Source organism: Echinops telfairi, unplaced genomic scaffold (genome assembly GCF_000313985.2).
Source record: "Echinops telfairi isolate 266 unplaced genomic scaffold, ASM31398v2 ScPeMD7_7475;HRSCAF=8513, whole genome shotgun sequence".
NCBI lineage: Eukaryota > Metazoa > Chordata > Mammalia > Afrosoricida > Tenrecidae > Echinops > Echinops telfairi.
The window spans coordinates 17,341,748-17,364,228 of NW_022111379.1; the positions used below are offsets into that span (position 1 = coordinate 17,341,748).

The 22,481-nt window shown below is 50.6% G+C and overlaps 1 protein-coding gene across 2 annotated transcripts in view; it reads left to right on the top strand.

Annotated features, from left to right (window-relative positions):
• Window positions 1-22,481, top strand: part of PRKCE (protein kinase C epsilon) — a 570,548-nt gene that overhangs the window by 521,934 nt on the left and 26,133 nt on the right. For both annotated transcript variants that reach the window (XM_004699760.4, XM_045285766.1), the window contains exons 12-13: window positions 14,843-14,981; window positions 19,649-19,837. In XM_004699760.4, the coding sequence (XP_004699817.1) occupies window positions 14,843-14,981; window positions 19,649-19,837 (328 nt within the window). The remainder of the gene's footprint in view (window positions 1-14,842; window positions 14,982-19,648; window positions 19,838-22,481) is intronic.

Below are 22,481 nucleotides of genomic sequence, written 5' to 3' on the forward strand. Positions count from 1 at the left end.
TCGGGCTGCTAACCAACAAGGCCAGCGGTTCAAGCCCACCAGCCACTCCGTAGGAGAAAGAGGAAGGTATCTGCTCCCGTGAAGGCTTGCCATCTCGAGAATTTTATGCAGGGTCCCTCTGAGTCAAATGCTTCCATGGCAGTGGATTGTGTTTTGGGGTGGGTTTGCCGATGAAAACAATTCCCTGATACTTTATCCACATTGAAGGTGCCCTAGTGGTGCAACGCTGACGTGCTTGGCTGCTCAGCTAACAGTTGGTAGTTCAGAGCCACTCAGCTGTTTCCTGGGAGAAAGACCCAGCAACTGCTTTCCATTAAGATTGGAGCCCACACACCCTTCTGGCAGTTCTGCTCCGCCACGCGGGGTCACTGTGAGGTGGAATTGACAAGAGAGCACTGGGAGCATCCCAAACAGCCTGCTCTAAGGCTAATGTAAGGCTTCAGTCGGTCAGCGTTGCTATAGCAAAGCCAGGGAATACACAGCCTCCCAGGCTTCCTTGCAAAGTGATGGCTTTCTTGCCTGTTTTTCCTGAGTAGGCTCCTGGGAACTCCCTCCCTTCTGCCCAACACCAGCCTTGAGGTTAACAGTTCTTTGCTTACTCAGTTTTTCGCTGAGCCGACTAAGGGGCACCGGGCCGATACTGGTCTGCAGTCTTTCCTCAAAAGGTACAGCGACACCAGGAGGTTGAGAGGGGAGGGACCACAAAGAGGAGGTGGCGAAAAGCAGCCAGATCCCTCACGGAGCATCAGTTAAGGTGTATGACGTGCAGACCCACACAACACAAACAAATCCCTGAGCATAGTTACGTGGCTGGTGTCCGTGGCCGTCAGTCACGCTGACTCGTGGCAGTGCCGTGTGGGCAGAGTAGAACCAAGAGGGCTTCCGAGGCAGTGGGCAGATCACGATGGATTTGAATGTGCAGCACTCACAGGTGCCTGTATTTCTACCCAAACTCCCTGCCATCGAGTTGATTTCCACTCATGGAGACCCTTCAGGACCAAGGGGAACGGGTTCCTGGGCTTTCTGAGACTTGACCTCTCTACAGGATCACACAGCCCCCTCTTTCTCCCTCGGAGGGACTGGTGGGTGCCGACCCCTGACCCTGCGATTAGCAGCCCGCTGCACTAGCAGGGCTCCTTAGTCATCGTCGTCATCGCTATCATGAATGCAGTTTTTATTTATTTAAAATCATGTTATTGGGGGCTCTTACAGCCCTTATCACAATCCATACATCCCACCCATTGTGTCAAGCACATTTGTACTTATGTATAGTTACATTTTTTAAAAGGCAAGGCTATATGTGTGTGTGTATACATATACATACATGCCTATCAATAATAGTCATCTCTTGGGAAATGGAATTGGGGGAGGTGAAGGATGTCTGCATGAGATTTTTTTTTACAATGGACATGTATTCGTTTTATCATTTAATCAATCATCCGTTGGAAAGAGGCATAAAAAAGTGTGGACAGTGACCGTGACTGCTTACTACGATTTCTAAGGTGGGACCTCAACGCAGAGAGGAAAACAGAGACACCCAACCGCCGCGAGCTGCTCACGCCCTGAGCCGGACTCATCCGCAGCATTTGCCAGGCCTGGCCAGCACCTGTGCTTATTAAGGTCCCCCCGCTTCCTTGGGCTTCTGGAACCCCACAAACTCCTCACCAGCTGCCCCTGCTCAAACCCTTCTTGGCTTGAGTTCTTACCAAGCCAGGCGATTCTGAACTTCTTCTCTGAGCGGGTCTCCTCTCTCGCTGTTAAGGAAACTCACCCATGCTAATTGTTTCTCAAGCCCAGATCTCCATCTTTAATGGTCGAGGCAACGTGACCAGAGAGATGTCTCCGAGGCACCTCATCCTGAAAGCCCGGACCTCCCTGATACGTCATAGGTGCTTGATGGGACCCGCGGAGGCCGGTTGTAGCCCTGACTCGGTATGCCAGCCCAACCAGATGGGAGCTCCCAGATGAAGAGGAGGAATCTTCTTGGCTCCTGGTCCGTTGCTCACAAACCGAATCCCGCCATACACTGGAGGGGGCATGAACTCAAGAGCGCCCCCTTCGCATCCGTACAGAAGCGTGTGCACGGGGGTGCACGCGCCAACATACACATTTCTATTCGGCCGAGAAGCACCACACGTTCTTAGAGCAAATATCTGCCGTGGCCAAATCAAACAAATACAAATGTAAGACGTCTTTTTTAAGAATAATAAAATCTGTTTTCTGTCCCGTTAGAGGTCAGTCCATTTTCAGTCCCCTGGCCCTTTCGGAGGCCCTGACGAGGCCTCTGAGATCCAAGTCACTTGGGTGACCCCCCCACTTCACAGGAAGACGTGCGTTCCTACATCCCCCCTCATCTTGTGCGGAGCTACATGTGTGTTTCCTCAGTGCTTTGTCGAGCTGAGCTGACCTGTGGGGGGCCGGCCACTCTCCCAGCACGTGGCTCAATGTGTGGCTGACACGGACGGCCGACACTTACTAGTTGTGGCAGTTTCTTGTCCTCACAAAGGAACTGAAAGAGTGGTTTTCTGGATTTCTGTCCGGGAATTTGGGGGCATGAAGACGGTTCCTTTTCTGCCAGTTTGCAGGCACGCCCCCCAGAAAGGTTACTCTTGGTCCTTTAGCTGGAGTGGCCCTTTTGTGATGACTGAGTGCTGGCTGGACTTCATGCTGCAAATCGCTGGGCCCAAAAAAGGCAAGATCAGTAGCGCTGGCCTTCAAAGCACAGTGTAGGTATCCCGTGTGCCACTCTGGCACAGGCAGTACTGGCTGTCCCGAGTGTTCCGGCCTCATGTCCATCTCTGCCCCCACCCCAGGCCCCTCCTTGAGAGCAGGAACCATCTTCTACTTCAGTGCCTTCAGACCCAGCACAACACAGGCCTGGGTGATCACTGTTGTGGACTTGTCACTGAATGGAGTTCAGCGCTCAGCTGCTGGATGCTGGTGCGCTGAGTCCCGTCCCCCCCCCCCTCGCCCCCAGGTGCTACTAAAAGCCATGCCACTCTTGACGCACACGAGGGTATGTGAATTGGGGTCCACTGATGCCAACTGGTTTGTTTAGCGCTACATAGGCAAGGGAAGAGATTGTCATAATTGTGCCATTGGCTAGACCATCATGAAAATGGACTTACTAATGCAAGCCCTGCCCACCACGAGCTTTGGGTCCCAGGCAACTTTCAGGGCTCTGGGTACCCAGCTAAGAGCATAAGACTTAGTCCCTGTTCTCAGGGAGTTTATAGAGAGGGAAATCAGTCCTAGATATAAAAACAAACAGCATCAGTACGTATTGTGGCCATTACTGAGCAGGAAATAAGCAAGGTGCCATGACTGGGATTGCTGGGCACCATCAGCTTTCTTCATCACTTTTGCTTATGCACCCATTTGTCTTCAGTGATCGTATCGGGGAGGTGAGCACACAATGATATGATTTTTTGTTCTGATGATGCCTGATCACTGATCCCTTCGGCAACTCGTGATCACGCAGGCTGGTATGCTTCTTCCATGTGGGCTTTGTTGCTTCTGAGCTTGATAGCCGTTTGTTTACCTTTAGGCCTTTAAGAACCTAGATGCTATATCTTTTGATAGCCGGGCTTCATCAGCTTTATTCACCGCATTTGCTTCTGTGCCCGCTTTGTCTTCAGTGATTGTGTCAGGAAGGTGAGCATCATGGAATGCCAGTTTAATAGAACAAAATATTCTTGCATTGAGGGAGTACTTGAGTGGAGGCCTAATGTCCACCTGCTACCTTAATACTGAACCTATACATATATGCACATAGATCTATTTCCACATCCTCATATATAAATATATTTGCATGTGTACATGCCTTTATTTAGACCTCTATATATGCCCTTTGCCTCCTAGCTCTTTCCTCTATTTCCTTTTACTTTTCTCTTGTCCCACTAGCAAGCTCAGCCTTCGTTTGGGTTTCAGTAATTCCTCTTGGTTACATTACCCTTGATCATGCCCTACCAGACCTCCTACACCCTCCTCACCACTGATTTGGATCACTTGTTGTTCCCTTGTCCCTGAGTTTGTTAACACCATTTCCTTTCCCCCACCCCCCTCTCTCCCATGTTCCCCCGGAACTGTCAATCCCGTTGTTTTCTCCTCCAGATTGTTCATCCAGCCTATCTTATTTAGACAGACCTGCGGCTATAATAACATGCACAAAAACAAGACAGCAAAACAAAGCAACAAAAGAAAACAAAACAACAACAACAACAAGCCAATGACAAAACAAAACACAACTACAAGAAAGAAAAGCTTGTAGTTAGTTCGAGGACTGTTTGTTGGCCTTTAGGAGTGTTTTCTGGTTGAGTCTGATGGGGCGCCAAGCCCTGGCCCCAAAGTCTATTTTTGGAATTCCCTGGGGACTTCGTTGCTCTGTTCCCTTTGCTGTTCTGTTGGGCCATCCTTTTTTATATGTCACCTGGAGATGTTTGTTTGGGACACCGGACTTCCTGAGCCCACAATCCACAAATTCCGGGTTGTGTTGGTTTTTTTTCCCCTCCGTTCACTCATCCCTTCACCCTTATAATAACAGGTAAAGGAATTCCTGGGTGGTTTAAACAGAAAACTTGCTCACTTACTAACCAAAAGGTTAGACGTTTGAAGCCACCCAACCTTGAAGGACCTTGGAAGAAAGGTTTTGGGACTCTCTTTAAAAAGAATCAATGTATGGATTGTGATACGAGTTGTCTGAGCCCCCCCAAAAAATGATTAAAACAAAAAAGTGGAACTTAGGCTGTGTCTCCTGCCTGGGCAAGTTAACAGCCCTCCTGCATATCTTTCTTATCTCATCTGTGAAATGGAAGGACTCCTAGTCCCGCGAGGCTCAGATCTGAGATAATGCCTGTCAGAGTGGACGCTGAGCCTGACATAGGAAGACACATGGAAACATTGTGATAGTTATTCTTTCTGCTATTCAGTGATTGAGCTTTTCCTCTAAAAGGGCTTAGAAAAAGATGTTCCCTGTAGATTGACTCAGAAAGAAATATCACCATCAGCTCAATGATCAGTGCTGCCATGAAGAATTAGTCATGTATCTGAGCTCTGAAGGAAATCACGCTTTGCTTTCAGACAGTGAGGCCACAGAGCCACTTTCTAGACTTCTTCCTGTTTGGCTGGGTGTGCTTAGGGGACTTGGCATTTCTGCAAGGGAGAGGGGCGCAGGGGAGGGTTGTCAGCGAGTGGCCAGCGCTCACCACACTGTTGAGGGGACTTGGTATTGTCAAGTTTATGAAAGTGTGTGGTGCCATCTGTCAGAAGCTGCATTCTCTTATCGGATGAACTCGTCGTTCACAAGTCTCTACTTCTTGTCCAAGAGCAAGCAGACTTGCTTCATAAGCTCCCTCGAGCGCCTGCTCTCTGATAATCCAGATTTCTTGGCCTCCACAGAACATGGTTTCTAATCTCTTATCTCCAAACAACTGGCGCGGGGTTCGCTGTGGTTTGGTTGGCACTCGGGCCAGGACTCTGTGGAATGAACATGCCAGGGAGGGAGAGGGACCAGGGCATATAAGGAACAAAAAACTCTGGCTGTCTGAAGTTCAAGGCCAATCTGGCCTCCCCAGCTTTACTTACTAACCTCTCCCTCTTCTGCTCCTGCCCCTGGACAATTCTTTACCCAGAAGGGAGGTAGTGGCCCCACACCGCAGGGCCCTTATGTGTGGTGATGCTCAGAGAAGAACGACTGGGTTGTCATACAGATGTGAGCGCTACTACCGGCTCCCAAGAGCCTGGAGGTTGGCACTCTCCCAGGGTGGAGAGCCCGGGCCCAGAGATGTCTGTGAAATGCTGGCATCCTGCACATCAATCCTGACTAGTCCCTCCCCGCGCTCCCCCCACCCCAACCTCTCAGTGCTTTCTCCCCTGGGCACTGGATGCCCTGCAGGAAGTCATGGCAGTGTGTTTGGTTGATATTGTTTATGATCTTGCTTTGATTTTGATGTATAAACCCCTGAGATAAGAAGGAAGGAAGAAGTAGAAAGCACAATCAATGGCCACCCCTATGAGAAAGGACCAGCACCTGCAGCCTAACCTCTGGGCAGCCATTCGATTCTGCATCAGAGTGTCACTGCCCCCCACCCCCCACCCTCATAGGGTCTCCAAGGCTGGAATCTGTACATCTTTCCCCCCTGGCATGGCTGCTGCGTTTCAACGGTGGGTCTTTCAAAACCCACTGAAGCAACCTATTGCTTTGCCAACTCTGCCACCAGGGCTCCTTGATAAAAGTGGCCCGTGATAGTGAAATGAGGAAGAGAGGACAAAGAAGAGAGGGGGACGTGCAGGGGTAAAGGTTACAAGTTCAGAGACCCTGTGGGCGCAGTGTCACCGAGCCGGGATGGAATCTCTGGCAGCTGCGGCGTTGGGTGCCAACGTGGCGCTCACCCATGTTGTAGTTGCTTACATGTGACACCCTTCATTCCTCAATGGATCGCTTAGGGGCTTATACCTCAAAATCAAAGCCAACCAAACAAAAGCCCTGCGGCCATCAGTCCATTCTGACTCATAGTGACCTACCTAGGATGTCAGAGGTGGAAAGCTTTATGAGAGCACATAGCGTCGTGTGCCCCCACAGAGTGCCTGGAAGATTTGAACCACCGACCTTGGGGGTAGCTGTCCAACATTTGCCCAACAGCATCTCCAGGGCTCAGTAGGAGTGCAGCAGCTATCTTTCAACAAGAGAAGAGTGCTTAGGGATTGACACTTTACCCTCACAGAGGACGTGTGTCCAACAAAACAGCTGTTGTAGCCCGCTGACCGAGAGGACAGCGTTTCTGGGACAGCTTCATTCACGTCATTCAGTCGCAGTACTCGTCCCATCTTACAGGTAAGGGAACGGACTCTCACGTGTATTTGGACTGGCCCCACATGATCCAGCCTAGTAAGTAGCAGCATGAGGATTCAGATTTCAGAACTGCTTCATTGTCTATCTGGCCGAAAAAGAAGAAAGAAGTTATATGACTCACCCAGCCTCTCAAATCCCATGTGGGTTCTCACAACGGCTTATACCTGAATAAATATGCACAGAATTAAGTGCATAAATACCAATGGGTGGTTAGGGGAGTGAAGGGGATCCTTATGCCAAAATAGGGATTTCACGTCTGAACCAGCACATCAAACCAGTTCAGTCCTGGCCAAGGCAATGAAATGAGAATGGATCTGATTGCAATGGAATTGGTAAAGCGTGGGTCTATCAGAACGGGGGGAATGGAGTCTCCCAGAAATGGGGGACTCAGAAGAGGCATAATGAGCTCTTTCAGGAGTCTGAGACGGGAGATTGTATGACGGCCTGGTTTGTGAAGAGTAGCACACAAACTGGCAGTCATCTGCCATTGTTGAGCCTGGCCTGTGGTTTCTGACTGTGACAGTCACGAGATGGGGTTGCCATGCAGTGTGCAGGCTGCCCTGGGTTCCTAAGAAATAGATAAAAGTTCCAGCAGGGTGTGAACCCACTCTTGTCATCGTTGTGATTATTCTGGTACACTCGCATTGTCCAAAGGGTGGTCACTTCCATGTTCCCTTCATCAGCCAGGACAGAGTCAGGAAGAACCAGTTCACAAGTCCTGTTCTGACCACATTGCTGGAAATATCATCAGTGGTTTCTTATCGCCTTAAAAGTATAATATCTGGTACATTCGTTGGAAGTAAAGGCACAGTTTGACCTACCACTGACCTCTCCTCATTTCTCATCAGTATCCCTGTTCCTAAAGCTGTCTTTATTCACTCCCTCTCTTTTCACGTACGTCCTTTCTCTCCAGTACCCTTTCACTGTTTCCCAACCAGTAAATTAGCACAGTTGGTCTTAGGCAACTAGCTCTTCCGCCTGAAATTAACTAATAGCGCCTTGTTTGCCTTCTCAAATCGGTTTTCTAGATTTCTTTCTGTGTTTAAGGGTTGTTGGCTTTTTAATTTTTTTTTTTAATTTTCTTGACGTCTTTTGATTTTCTGGAAGAACTCTGTGATCCAGCCCTAGGGAACACAGCTTGTACCACCCCTGCTCTAAATTAATCCTTCTCTGTCAGTGGCTGTGACCCCTGGGCCTCAGTATTCCCCTTCTCACCACTAAGTCTGCTTTTCCCAGGGGCCAGTGCAAAGGGAACTCGGGGCCAATCATCAGAGACGTCCAGCTCACGTGCCTCATGTTTTATCTGAATGGTCCTCGCAGACACCCCGGCATTGCATCAGCCAAGGAACTTCAGACTCCGTTTCCTCACGGAGTTAAAAAGGCCAAGGCTGAGTGGGGTTGTTGTGGGCAGGTCTCGTGGCTCTAAGGGATGAGGTAGCAGAGGACACTCCAGACAAATACACCCTTTCCTTATTGCCAGACCATTGCCCCAAATCCCTATATGGCTCCATGCTTGGGTCCGGACCTTCTTAGAACCTGATGACTAATGACCTCCCATTCCTCTTCCCCCTTGCTCACATTCCAGTGGCCTTTCTGCAGCTGCATGGGCGTGTGCGGTGTTGGTTTTTTGTTGTTGTTGTTGTTTGGTTTTTGGTTTTGGGGAGGGAAGGGGGGCGATGTTCCATGGAAGTACTCCCAAGTTCTTATCCAGTGGGAATTCAAGTTCTTATCCAGTGGGAATTCAAGTTCTTATCCAGTGGGAATTCTGTGAGGTAGTCACCAATCCTCATTCAAAAGAATGGGGCTTTAATAAAGACATTCTATCAAAGGAGATGCTGCTAGTCCCGTCCTGCCCCCTCCCCCCTCCACACACAAATCAGGGGTTACCAGAGAAGCAAGCTTGCAATCTCCACTATTATGATGCGTCAGCATAATATGACTACAAACGCACTGGCCTCAAGTCGATGCTGACTCATAGTTCCCGACAGGGCCGCTGGAACTGCCCTGATGATTGTCTGAGACTCACAGTTTACTGAAGTAGGAAACCCCTGCCTTTCTTTCTCAGCGTGGCTGGTGGTTTCAAACAGCTGACCTTGCAGATTGCAGCCAAGACGCCACCAGGGCCCCTGTACGCCCTATGATTAGACAAGAGCGATACATTAGAAAGATGAATATTGCGAAATATTGCAAAACCAAACTCTCTGCCATCGCATCAATGCCAACTCAGAGCAACCCCTGGGTAGAACCGCTCTTGTGAGTTTCCAAGACTGTATCTCTTTGGCTGTAGTCAAAAGCCTTGTCCGCCTCCCTCAGAGTGGCTGGAGGCTTTGAACTGCTGACCTTGTGGATCACAACCCAATGCATAACACTGCTTCACTAGGACTCTATCACCTACAGTATAAAGGTGTCTTTCATTTCTTTGTAAGAGTTGTGTGGAAGTAGGCAGTCCAGGGACCGTCGTAGGGCTCAGTGGTGGAAGCACAATTGAATGGATTTCCACTCCTAGCTGAGCTATGGGAAAGAGGGGCCCCAGGGAGCTTAGCTGAGCACCCGGTCTTTCTCCCACAGAGCCATGGGGTAGGTTTAAACTGCCCGCTTTGCACTTACCTGCTGATGAGCACCTGTAGTAACACGAAAGGGGCGAGGAAGGTATAGACCACACTGGGTGACACTGTGAGAGGCGGTGATGCAAAAATGACTGTCTGAAATTTTTGTGCAGTATTGCAACAGAAATGTATCATTTTTATAAAAAGATCCCTGTTGGTTATATGACAAAAACAGTTTTGTAAGGGGAGTTTTGTTGTTGTTGTCGTCGTCGTCGTTGTTGTTGTTAGGCGGTCTCAAGTTCATTTGAGTCTAACCACCCTCTGGACAACGGAGCAAACCGCCGCCCACTCCAGCACTGTCCTCACACGTGTTCGTAGGTTGAAGCCCCTGGGGCTGCCTCTGCGTGCATCAGCCTCGTGCACCAGCCTCGTGCATCAGCCTCGTGCATCAGCCTCGTGCATCAGCCTCGTTGGGGGGCTCCCTCTTTCTCTGTCTCTCTACGTCACTAGGCATGCGGTCACTTTCCAGAGACTGGTCTCATGATCATAGCCAAAGTTGATGGGATGCAACCTTGCCATCCTTTCTTCTAAGGCGCGTTCTGACTAGACTGCTTCCAAGACAGGTTTGTTGGCTCTTTTGACAGTCGGTGGCGCTTTCAGTGTTCATCGCCAGCATCGCCACTCAAATGCATCAGTTCTTCGCTCCCCCTTATTCGGTGTCCAACGTTCACGTGCATTTGAGACGACGGAAAATACCGTGGCTTGGGCCAGATGCGCCTTCATCCTCAAAGTAGCAGCCTTGCTTTAAAGAGGTTTTGGGCAACAGACTTTCTTAATGCAAAACGTCTTTTGATCGCTTGACTGCTGCCTCCTGGAGTATTTCCTGGGGGCACAAGCACGACAGCATCCTTGACAACCTCAATCGTGTATCTGTTTACCAGGATGTGACCTATTGGCCCAGTTGCGAGGATTTTGATTTTCCTTACATGGAGTTGTAATCCATCCTGAAGGTTGCAAACCTTGACCTTCATCAGCAAGTGCTTCAAATCCTCACTCGTTGTGGCCATCTCCTGCCCTTAAATGTGGGGTTTGGGGTTTTAAAACTGCAGTCTATAATGGTTACCTTTACAGAAGTTTGTTTACACAGCTGAGTTTCAGTCCACCATCATTAAATGTATGGCTGCTCTTAATCAGTATGAACTGATTTCTGTGTAAGAAAATAGAGATCATACAAGCCAACAGTTCGGAGAGAACCGGGACGAAGTCAGGGGCCCTGGAAGGGAGAGCAGCAAGGGAACTTCCCGGCGCAGCCTCCAGCCAGCTGTGGAGCAAGCCGACCGACTATCAGTGACCTGATCGTCTCACATACTTTGGACGTGTTGTCAGGAGAGACCAGTCCCTGGAGAAGGACACCAGGTGTGGCAGAGTGAGAGCAGGGAAGGTCCTCAAGGAGAGGGAGTGGCACAGTGGCCGCAAAATGGGCTTGAGCTAGGAACGCTTGTGCGGATGTGATGTCAGACCAGGCAGAGTCTCTTTCTGTTGTGTGGAAGGTGGCTGCTACTTGCAAGGTTGGCAGTTCAAACCCACCAGCCTCTTAGCAGGAGAAAGCTAAAGCCTGAAGACTGGAAGTCTCAGGAACCCCAGGGCAGTTCTACTCCGTCTTATCTGTGGTGCCTGGGGGATGCTGCCATGTTGGAACTGAAGCAATGACGGCAACTCAGGATGACGACAACAACAAGCAACACTCATCTGGTCTCTCTGTGTCTCTCACTCTCTGGCTCTATCACACACACACACACACAGGGATACTTACATAATCTGGTGTCAATTTGGGACTTGAGAGGATTAAGTGAAGGGGTGAAGTCTAGTCTGTCAATCAGGTCATAGCCAATGAGGCCTCTGTGTGGACATGGTCTTCTCCTGAGGATTCTGGGAACTCCTGTATTTTGCTCCTTGGAGGTGGGAGACACTTTATCTCTCTCTCTCTACTCACCCCCCTTGGAGACTCTCTACTGACAAGGCTGACTTCCTGCAAGACATCCCTGAAGAGAAGCCACATGGACCTACCCTGATGCAGCCCTGGGTGCTGGAGAAGTCACGCGGAGACCCCTGCCAGTGCTGAGATGCTTACAACGCCACTAGATCCAAAGACTTTCTACCCACTGGCCTGTGATCGTCCTGCATTCGACGTCATTGCATGTGTTTCATGAGTCTGAAGAGGACTTTATAGATTGGTATCAGACATATGGGCTAATATCAGGCTTATGGTCTTGGACTGAACTGGGTTGGGATGCTTTCTTAATGTACAATTACCCTTTATATAAAACTCTCTCTTATACACATTTGAGTTTCTATGGATTTGTTTCTCTAGTCTACCCAGACTAAAACACACACACACACACACACACACACACACACACTCCCTCTCTTCTTTTGAGCTCTCCCTCTTTCCCTCTTATCTCTGCTCCAGTATCTGCACCTCCCATTCACTGAATCCCACTTACGACCCACTTCACAGCGGGAGGGGCCTGGGACCAGCCACATTTGATGCCAGGGATATGAGTCAAATTTCTCTTTAACGAGTCCAAAGACTCCAGGAGAGCAGAGACCCGGCAGGGACTTTACGCAGCACCCGCCTGTGAGTGGGCTCTACTGCGGTGACGCCGACCTCGCTGTGATGCTGAAGGTTGTGCTGTGGTATTTCAAAGGCCAGCCTGGTGGAGAGAACTCAGCGGAGCTTCCAGACAAAGACAGACTAGCGGCCCTGGGGCCCTGCTGCTGGAGAACAGCCCTTGAAAAGCTGCACCTCATAACAGAATAGGCTCTGACGTGGTTCTGGGAGAAGAGCGCCTCCCATTGAAGGCACCTGGAATAGCCAGCAGCTGCAGCAGTGTCCCAGGGATCGGGAATATGATGCTGGACTTTCATCCTGCCATGCAGCAGACTCTCTGGTAACTAACAACAACAACAACATTGGCCTTTCTGGCTCCCAGGAAAGGGACACCAGCCATCAAGTGACATTGAGGCGACTTGGTGTAGCACAGACAGCAGGCATAGGATGGGCGTAGGGGTGCACTCTGAGGAAATGACTAGTCTTGACAATTCAGATGCCGGTGTGCATCTGGGGCCGGGGCCAGGGCCAGCGAAGGGCAGGGGCTGGGCAAAAGTGAGATGTTCCACCGTTTCTTGTCCCTTCCTGAAAGCATAGTGGGGAGTCCTCGGCAGAGGCAAAGGCTGCACCGAGGCGCCTGGGGGATGCTGCCATGCGCTGTTTTCAAAGAGGGTCAAGGCCCAGGCGGCTTTGGGGTCCTCTGAATCTCCCCCGTCCACAGACAGTTTGGTGCCTCTGCAAAAGATAACCAGGACATGTTGTTCTGTGACATTGTAAGGACTTTAAATGAGGATGGCTTCAGGGTCTACTTTTGGGGTGCTTTATAAAGTTGTGTTTGGTGGGTGCCATTGGAAGGCGTCAACCCACATGAAGCCAGGGGCCTAGAGGCCCAGAGCATGGAGAGGCAAGAACGCCAGTTTGGGAGCAGAAGCCCTGAGTTCTAGTCGTGGCTCTACCAACTCTGTCAAGAAATCCCTTCCCTTCCCAGAAACAAGAACTCCCTCTCCTTGTTTCTGATCCCACGTCTGCCTTCAGTGTCCTTCAGAGCATGATTGTGGTTTGTAAACACGGAGTTCTGCACATCACGGCCTTGGTGTCAGGCGGGAGCCCCACCTGGGCCTGGGAAAGGCAAGTCCAAAGGCTAGAGCATGCGGAGGCACATGACCCAGCCGGGCCCACACGGCCAGCCAACCACTGACTCCAACACTGACAGGTTGGCAGACAGGCCACCCACTCCCCCCCCCCAACTCCATTTCTTCATGCAGGGAGTGGGTGTACCAACCTTCAAGACCTTTCCTGTGGACACGCATGTTATCTCACTGTTAAAACAGACCCCTGAGCAGGAATGTATCTGTCTATCACAATCCCAGGTGGACAAAGTAACCAAGACCAGCCTGGTGAGTTCACCAGGGACACCACAAGTGACAGGCACCAGCCTCCTGTGTCATCTCCCAGCCTCCTGAGCTGGACCTGGACCACACACAGTGGCCCTGGCCCCAGGGAGCTGGACTCGGCTGGGTGCACTGTGTTAGTGCACGAGCATTTGCTTAGAGCAGCACATTTTATGTGCCTCCTTCTTCTCAAGAAGCCCCAGCTGTGAGCGGAAATGGGGTCAAGGGTGCAAGGCAGCCAGGTCCCAAAGAGCTTCCTGCCCCACCTTTGCACTCGGGCCTGGAACCCTGACAGCTGCTGGATTTCCAGCGCAGATGCCGGCGGACTTGGGAGCAAGCCCCTATGCCTCTAAATGCTGAGGCGAACGGCTGCTCAGAGAGAAAAGGCCAGACACGGGGGCCCAACCACATCCTCTTGGTCCTTCTGCAGGGCCGGGTGTGGGGCGTTCACATTCAGTTGGTGGGAGAATTCTTGTTCAGAGTCCTAGAGTTTACGTCCTACACAGATCGTCCTAGAGTTTACGTCCTACACAGATCGCGACCTCACTGGAGCAAAACAGCCCGCAGTGGAGCTCAACTGGTTGAGGCCAGGGGAACCCCCTCACCCCTGGGCACTTCTTGGGATGCTCCAAGCTCTGTAGGTCCAGGTCACTGCAGCCGAGGCATCTCTTCCCTTCCCAGAGCCTGTCCGGACCCAGCCTGCTGCTGATCCCTAGTAGACATCACTGCACCCAAGCTGCGCTCATGCAAGCGGGGCTCCCATTGTCCTCCCCGGGGACCCCGCCTCCCCACATCCAGGCGTTTCAGGCTACTCCTGATGGCGGTCAGCCTCTCGTGCCTGGCCTTCAGACCCCGGTCTCTTTGCTGTCGTCCCTATCTGCTGTGTGGCTTTCCCTCACACAGGAGCCGGTGAAACCTTTTCCTTACTCCAAGCTTCTCTTGAGAGACGCTGTTTCCTGGAAGCCAGGGCTCCCGGCACCAGCTCTCAGCGGCCTCCTCCACTGCGATGCCACTGTCCCTGCATTGGTGCCTGACCGAGTCCCAGCGTTCTCTTCTGACCCGGCATGTTCCGGTCTCTGTTGCCGACTCCTTCCTTTTCTCACGTCAGCATCTAATTAATTGGAATCCCGGCATGTAGTGGAACCTCCATTAGTAGATCCTAACTGCATGGACAACGGCAGTCTGGAAAGATCCTTGAGGCTTCTGGAGCGCCTCCCACATGCCGAGGAGAACGGAGGCTCTCTCGAGATCGGCCAACCAGGGAGAACACGCCGGCACTAAGGCTGGGGCTCACAGGTTTGACTTTCCCTCAAGGACCGTCTCCTTTGAAGCAGGTTTCCCTGGGACATGCTTTTTGTTTGTTTTCTTCTTCCCCCCCTCCAGCCCAGGACAGCGGCATTGGAGGGAGGGAGGCACTCACCCGCGGCTGCGGTGTGTCTTGCAGGGATTTGAAACTGGACAACATCCTTCTCGACGCAGAGGGCCACTGCAAGCTAGCTGACTTCGGCATGTGCAAGGAGGGGATTCTGAACGGAGTGACCACCACCACGTTCTGTGGGACCCCTGACTACATCGCCCCTGAGGTAAGGCCTGGGGCAGAGGGCCCCCGCCGGCTGGTGCCAGGGTGGATGGGTCCTTCTCCCTGCTCTGGGGGTGCCTCATGGTGTTGCAGAAGGCTTGGGCACACCTGGATGGAGTCAGGGTTGGATGAAGGAGAAGAGGAAGAGAGCAGGTGTTTTCTCCCTAAGGAGGTGGTGGTGAGGAAGGGCCCCCAGGTGTGGCCTTCAACTTGTCGGCCCTGGGAACCCATTCTGACTTCCTCAGTGGAAGAGGACAGATGATCCTAGGAACATGGCTGGCAGCAGTGGCTAGGGGTCGGGGTGGGGGGGTGACTGGGAGGCAGTGGCTATGGGGAGAAAGGCCATGGGTGAGCCTTTCAGGGATGAACAACGTGGATTTCTTTGCATGACTAGTTGGGTTACTGGGTCCGTTGCTAGTGCATCCTTCATGTCCACTCGCTAGAATCACCACTACATTGGAAGTGGGAAACCACCCCTAGTCTTTGGGCAAAGGACACCTGATAAAGGGTGTGGCTGTTTTTGTGAAGGGCCATGGGGCTGATGAAATGAAATGGCACGTCCAACGCACGGAGCACGGGGCCCAGCCCACTGTGAGCTCAAGTGGCTGTGGCCCCGTCATCCTCACCGTGGTTGTTAGACTGTGCAGTAGGGGGAGCACAGTCCTGAGAGCTGAGAGGAGGCCACAGTTGGCCCCCAAATGTCTCCCCAGGATCTTGGTCCAGTCATAGAACATTGTTTGCAACTCGGGCTCCTCATCTTTCAAATAAGACATTTCTGCCCTACCTTCCCCGTCGAGCTGTGATGAAACTCTAATGAGATTATCGCAGAGACAGGCTTCAGAAAGCGCTTCTCTGTTCAAAGAGGAGGGGTGGTGAGGCTCCGGCTAACCCCGAAACCAGAGACACTTCTGAGCATTAGCTCTGCCCCAGGGCTTCTCCCTCCGTGTGTCCTCTGGCCAGCACCCGCCCCTCCCCCCACAATCCCCCTCTTCCTCTGTGCCCAGTCCCTGTTCCCGGGTAGTGCCTGGTGTCATCAGGCCCCTTCTGTCTCACCCTCGCTCTGACCTTCTCAAAGTGTTTGTTGGCTGCTGCCCCAAGTGCCCTCCCATGGCATGTGAAGCCTTGCCCTTCGCACCAACTCCATTGCTGGCAAGGTGATTAGGAAGCGGATAATTAGAGCCAAGCCTAAAAAGAATTTGATGAAAGATGCCACCCAAAACCAGAAAGCTCGGGAGGGGGCCTGGGGAAAGATGGGCAGGGCTGTTCTGCGGTTTCCACAGCGCCATCCTGTCTGTGCACACGCAGGCCACCTGGAGGCCATCTTCCCACCAGTGCAGGGAGCCCCAGAACCCAGCTGTCCCACTTGGCCAAGGTGGAGGGTGGCCACCGGAGTGCCCAATGCAGCATGCCCAGTAAGACCTAACACATTCTTACCAGCCTGTCTTCCGAGTGTTTGTAATTGGGCATGGCCCAGATAGGCTCTCAGAAGACTATCGGAGCCCCAACACTCTGGTGGTTTATAGCTATTTGAAAAGTCAATTGAACATGAAAAGATAACTGAACATACAGTAGTGTGTGCATTAGACAGGGCTCTCTAGACATATATATATGTCTGTACACCAAGAAGGAATATAACAACTACAACACTACAGAGGGCTCAGTTCAACTCACTTTTGTGGAACAGTTCATATACTGAAATTCCTTCAACTCACATACGTCAAAGGTCCAAGGTCAAGGAAGCAGACAGCAGAGTCTTCCCTCAAGCAAGGCAGCCACACCAGCCTCAAGCTCAAGCCATGTAGGAGCTAGCAGCGTGGATAAGCAGGTCTCAAGAGAGCCTCAAGCTCTCATGACCCGATCCACAGGTTGGCTCAGCTCACAGGTAGTGCAGCACACGGTTGAGGTAAAGAACTAGCTCAAGCAGCAGCATGGGGGTCCAGTCACCAGGGAGGAAGAGAGACTGGATGCCGTCTGCTGAAAGTACTTATCTCGGTTGTCCTCCAGTCAAGTTGTGAGCTGATTAAACTCTGCCCACGTGTTCTTATGGCGGTCTGGCTGGCACAATAAGCCTAACAATCACAGTGTGGAAAGGGCCCAGAAGCCTTAGAACAGTGGTTCTCAACTTTCCTAATGCCACGACCCTTTAATAAACCTCCTCATGTTGTGGTGACTCCCCAACCATAAAATAATTTTTGTTGCTACTTCATGACTGTAATTTTGCTACTGTTATCAATCGTAATGTAGACATCTGAGATGCAGGATATATTTCCATTGTTACAAATTGAACATCATTAAAGCATAGTGACTAATCACAAAAACAATATGTAATTATATATTGTGAAATATTTATTTCTAATGACAGATCAATTAAATTTTGTCTGGAAGCATGGTGTAGCATGGGTAACAATCCTCATGTCGAGTACTCGGAGGTGGGCATACCTGCATGTGGGCAGACCCACCTGGAGATGGATAGAGGAGCGGTGTCTTAGTTCCTAAGACCATCAGAAACATGTGTTTTCTGATGGTCTTAGGCGACCCCTGTGAAAGAGTTGTTCGACCCCCAAAGGGGTCATGACCCACAGGTTGAGAACCACTGCCTTAGAGTCAGGCAAGGGTCAGGAGAAAAAGTAACATGGCTGGTGAAATCCAGGAAAGCTTTCTAAGGAATTGGCTCAAAACCAGGAAACCTTGAAGGATGGAAAATGGTGGTAACTGTATTCATCCCAGGACCCCTGGTAGTGTAGTGGGTAACACACGAAGCTGCTAACCTTAAGGTCAGCAGTTTGAAACCACCAGCCACTCCATGGAAAAAAGATGAGGCTTTCTGTGTTAGTCCAGGTTGACTAGAGAAACAAATTCTTGGGATACTCATATGTATGTAAGAAAGAGGTTTATGTACAAGAGCAATTAAATATTGAGAAAACATCCCAGTCCAGTCCAGATCAAGTCCGTAAGTCCGATATTAGCCCATATGTCTGATACCAATCTATAAAGTCCTCTTCAGACCCACGAAACACATGCAATGACGCCGAATGCAGGACGATCACAGGCCAGTGGGTGACAAGTCTTGTGGATCCAGTGGTGGTGTAAGCATCTCAGCACTGGCAGCGGTCTCCATGTAGCTTCTCTGGCTCCAGAGGTCTGGCTCCATCAGCCTCTCTCCATGAGTCTTCTCCACCAGATGTCTCGCAGGGAGTGAACAGAGAGAGAGGGTCTCCTGCCTCCAAGGAGGAATACCGGAGTTCCCAGAATCCTCAGGAGAAGGCCATGCCCACACAGAGGCCTCATTGGCTATGACTTGATTGACAGGATAAACTCCACCCCTTCACTCTGAAATCTGATTGACTCCAGATTATGTAACTACCATACTTTCTAAGCCTATAAAGAGTTAAAGCTGCCGACAAGGGCAGTTCCACTCGGTCCTATAGGGTCACTTTGAGTTGGAATTGACTATTGGCATTAGGTTTTCTTTGTTAGTTTGATACTCAGCCAGCAGGTTGGAGTACAAGATCATTTGAGATTGGGGAAGGAGTTGGCCTTGACTTTAGAAGAGAGAAAACTTACTTTTATCCTGGGATCGTGGAACCTATAGTTCAGACACCTGTTCACACCCCCATCAGGTTGTTATTGGGAACTGTGGAATAGGCTCCGACTCAGCAGGCCGGGCACAACCGAAGGACACACTGCACAGCCTGGGCCACCCTCCCAACTGTTGCTATGTTGAGGCCATCGCGGCGGCCAGGGTGCCGATCCGTCTCGTTGTGCTGACCCTCCGTTTGATCAAGTATGATGTTCTTCTCCAGTGAGACGAAGGATCACCGCCTTCACTTCTCAGCTTTGGGATACCTCTTCCAAGACAGATTTGCACCTCTTCTGGCAGCCGCGGCTTGTTTAATGTTCTCTGCCGGCACCGGAATTCCCAGGCATCCGTTCTTCTACAGGCTGCCTTATTCGGTGTCTGTCTGGCTTCCACGTGATATGAGGCTACGCAAAGTACCATGATGTCGGTCAAAAGCACCTTCGTCCTCAATGGGACACCTTTGCTTTTGAAGACTTTAAAGAATGCTCTTGCTGGGCTTTCTCACATGCCCTTTTATTCCAAATTTGAAGAGTCCCCAGGTGTACATTGTCTTCATGGTCTTCAAGGTGCTTATCCCTAAGTCTCCTCTAATGAGCCAAGAAACTGAGAATCTCTAGAAGGGTGTTTGAGGAATTCACAGAAAGACCCGATGCCTGACCAAGATCAGCCTCCCCTTCCAGTCATCTTGAAACTGGAGAACTGAATAGAAACCTTGGCCTTGGACGGAGGTGCGCTCGTGGAATTGACACAGTCAGACATAGCCCTAAATTCAAGTTGGGAGCTTCATCCGATGCTTTCTATAGAGAAACAGTGCTTTCTCCCCACTGGAGGCCAGGCCCAGTGGTTGACTTCCTGTGGTTGGCCTCCCAACGAGATGCTCCCACTGTCGATGTTTACTGAATTCACTGCTTTAGAACCTGACCTTCTAAAGCCCAGGGCTCTGCTCTGTGCCGGAAGCAAGTTGGGAAGACGGGGGCAGTGCAACTCCTTCCGTGGGCGTTGTTGGTGGCGGGGTCTGTGGTGGTCTTTGGGTGAGGCCTCACCCACGGTGTCGACCTTTCCCCCTCTAACAGTGCGGTTTCCCCAAACAGATCCTGCAGGAGTTGGAGTACGGCCCGTCCGTGGACTGGTGGGCCCTGGGGGTGCTGATGTATGAGATGATGGCTGGGCAGCCTCCGTTCGAGGCCGACAACGAGGATGATCTCTTTGAGTCCATCCTTCACGATGATGTGCTGTACCCGGTCTGGCTCAGCAAGGAGGCTGTCAGCATCCTGAAGGCGGTGAGTCTTCTGAGCCGACCTCCCCACTGGCTCTTTCTCTTTCTTGACACTCTGTTCCTGCTCTCCCTGCCCCCTCCCTCTCTCTTTCTTCACTGGTCCTTTCTCCCTTCTCTCTCCCCTCATTCACCCGGCTTTGTTCTTCTCACAAGAGAATGTGAGGAGTCAAGGGGAGTCCCCCTGGGAGTTCAGGGATAGTTCAGAGGACTGCTGCCAAGAGACAGGACCTGAGACCAACTGCTCTGCTTGTGGGAAAGAGACCGCATATTTGTGTTTCTTGGGATGGGGCACCGGTCTGGGGCTGTGTCCCCCAGTGTCTCAGAGGGAAGAGAACCCACCAGTTGACACCGCCATCACCCTGCCACGGGTGCTCTGAGGCTGGGCCTCCTTTCATGCCTGCCACCCAGTGGCCCGTCCTCTCACTTGTGATGGGAGGAGAGAGGAAGGGACGAGGGGAAGACCCTGTGTCCACAAATCCATCCCTGTGGCTGGACAGCTGATCCGAAAAGGGCAAGCTATTAGCAGTCCTGCTGGGCTCTGGCATTCAATAGAGATACTAATCAAGTCCTTGGGTCCAGCCTCTGCTAACGATCTCTCACCTGTGAAAAGGCTGGATCTTTCAAAACAGGTTGTGTATATCGTGTGCTGCTACCAAGTGCATCAAGTCAATGGTCTTAACTCACCCCTTTTGAATGATGGGGAAGGTGAGGGACAGGGAGGAAATAAATTTGTGACCAACCTATAGGTAGGTTGAGGCAGGACCAGGTGACAATCAGGAACCCTGACTTCCGGTCAGGGTTCTTTCACCCACCAGAATTCTCCAGACCTCAGTAGTTTGTATGCCCCATTCACAAAATATGTCATAATGCAGTATCCTCTGTACCATTAGCTACTTTTGTATCAAATCCCAATATTTACCTAATAGTATGTGGAAACTTTACAAGGAAACTTTTTATCTGTAGCAGAGGCAGAACCTCTGTATCGTTTCCTATAAGTAATTAACAGAAATCATAATATAAAGATGGCTTAATTACCTAAACCCATTTTGTCTATGTCTGGTGACATGCATAACATATTTTGGAAAATGTCGCTTGGGAACATCTGAATCTCTTCTGTATTTCCTTCACTCTTTCCATCACCTCATTCCCTCTTTTGCTTCCTTACCTACTTCTCCTTCTTTCCCTCTCTCTTCCCTTCTTTCCCCTTCAATAATTCCCAAAACAACTATCTTTTTATTAAGTGTTGTTGACGGACATGCGTCGTGCTAGAAAGTAAGTAAGTATCAGTAAATACAGCCATGGCCCCAGCCCCATGGAGCCACAATGCAGTGGGAGAAGTCCATTAGGTAACAAGTACATCCATCCACAGTGTAGTAAAGACATAGATCGTGTTTGTTCATTTGTTCAACAGATATCCACGGAGCAGCTAGTAGGTGCCAGACGCTAAGCAGGTGCCAGTGATGTGGTGCACAAGTCTTTCCTTTCATGCTGCTAACCCCCTAGCGAGTGAGACAAAGAATGTGACAATAAACACGTGGTCATGAGAGCTCTGTGCTGACCCTCTGCTTTTCCAACCATGATGCCTCCTTCTAGAGACGTGTCTTCTCTGATGACATGTCTAAAGTAAACAAGCCCAAGGCTCCCTGTCTTCGCTTCCTAGTAGCCTGGTCTTTCTTCCAAGACTGGTTGGTTGGTTGGTTCCCTGGGCAGCCCACGATACGATATATACACAAGACAACGTCTATTCAGTGTTCTTTGCCAACTGAACAGTTCAAAGGAATCCTTTCTTTTCCCAGCTCCCTTTTTCATCCTCCAACTTTCTCTTGTATCTGAAGTTATTGAGAAGACCACCGCTTCAGTCCGGTGTAATTTAGTCATCCAAGCGACATCTTTGCTTTTTAGAACTTTAAGGAGGTCTTTTTGCAGCAGATTTTCCCAGTGAAATATGTCCTTTGATCTCTGGATTGCTGCTTCCACAAACATTCACTGTTGACCGAAGCAGAATGAAGTCATTGACGTTCATTTTCTTCTGTTCATCACGATGCTGATTTTCGTTCCAAGTAAGGGTTCCTGCGCAGTCAGATGTCAGCCACACTGAAGGCTGTGTCGCTGATGTGCACCAGTAAGTGCGTTGCCTGTCTTCATTTTCGTCAGACCAGGCTGTGGCCTGTGCGCGTCTCAGGTTCTCAGTGCGTCGTCCTCCAGTACTGATGCCACATCCCATGCATTTCCTCTGTTTTCTTATTGCTGTCTTCCTTGGCACATCGATATAATAAGGTGGAAGAGTACAACTCGGCCACACACCTTTCCTCATACACAGGATCCCTCTTGTTTGGTTTGCCTCTTCATCTTTCCACACGAACAAATTACGTTCCCAGGACTTCCTGTTTTCCCCAATGTTGTTCATAAGTGGTTGTGATCCACGCAGTCACATGCCTCACACAGTCAATAAAACCCAAATGAGCTTCTTGCTTGTGGTCAAGATCGATATGAAAATGGCAATGAAGCCCCTCATTCCACATCCTCCCCCTGTGGAGGAAGAGGAGAGGAGCGTGGCTGTGTCTTGGGAGGCTGCTCCAGCAAAGGACATTGAAGCAAAAAGCCGACTGAAGACAGGTGTCAAATCCAAGGGATTTCAAGAGAAGTTA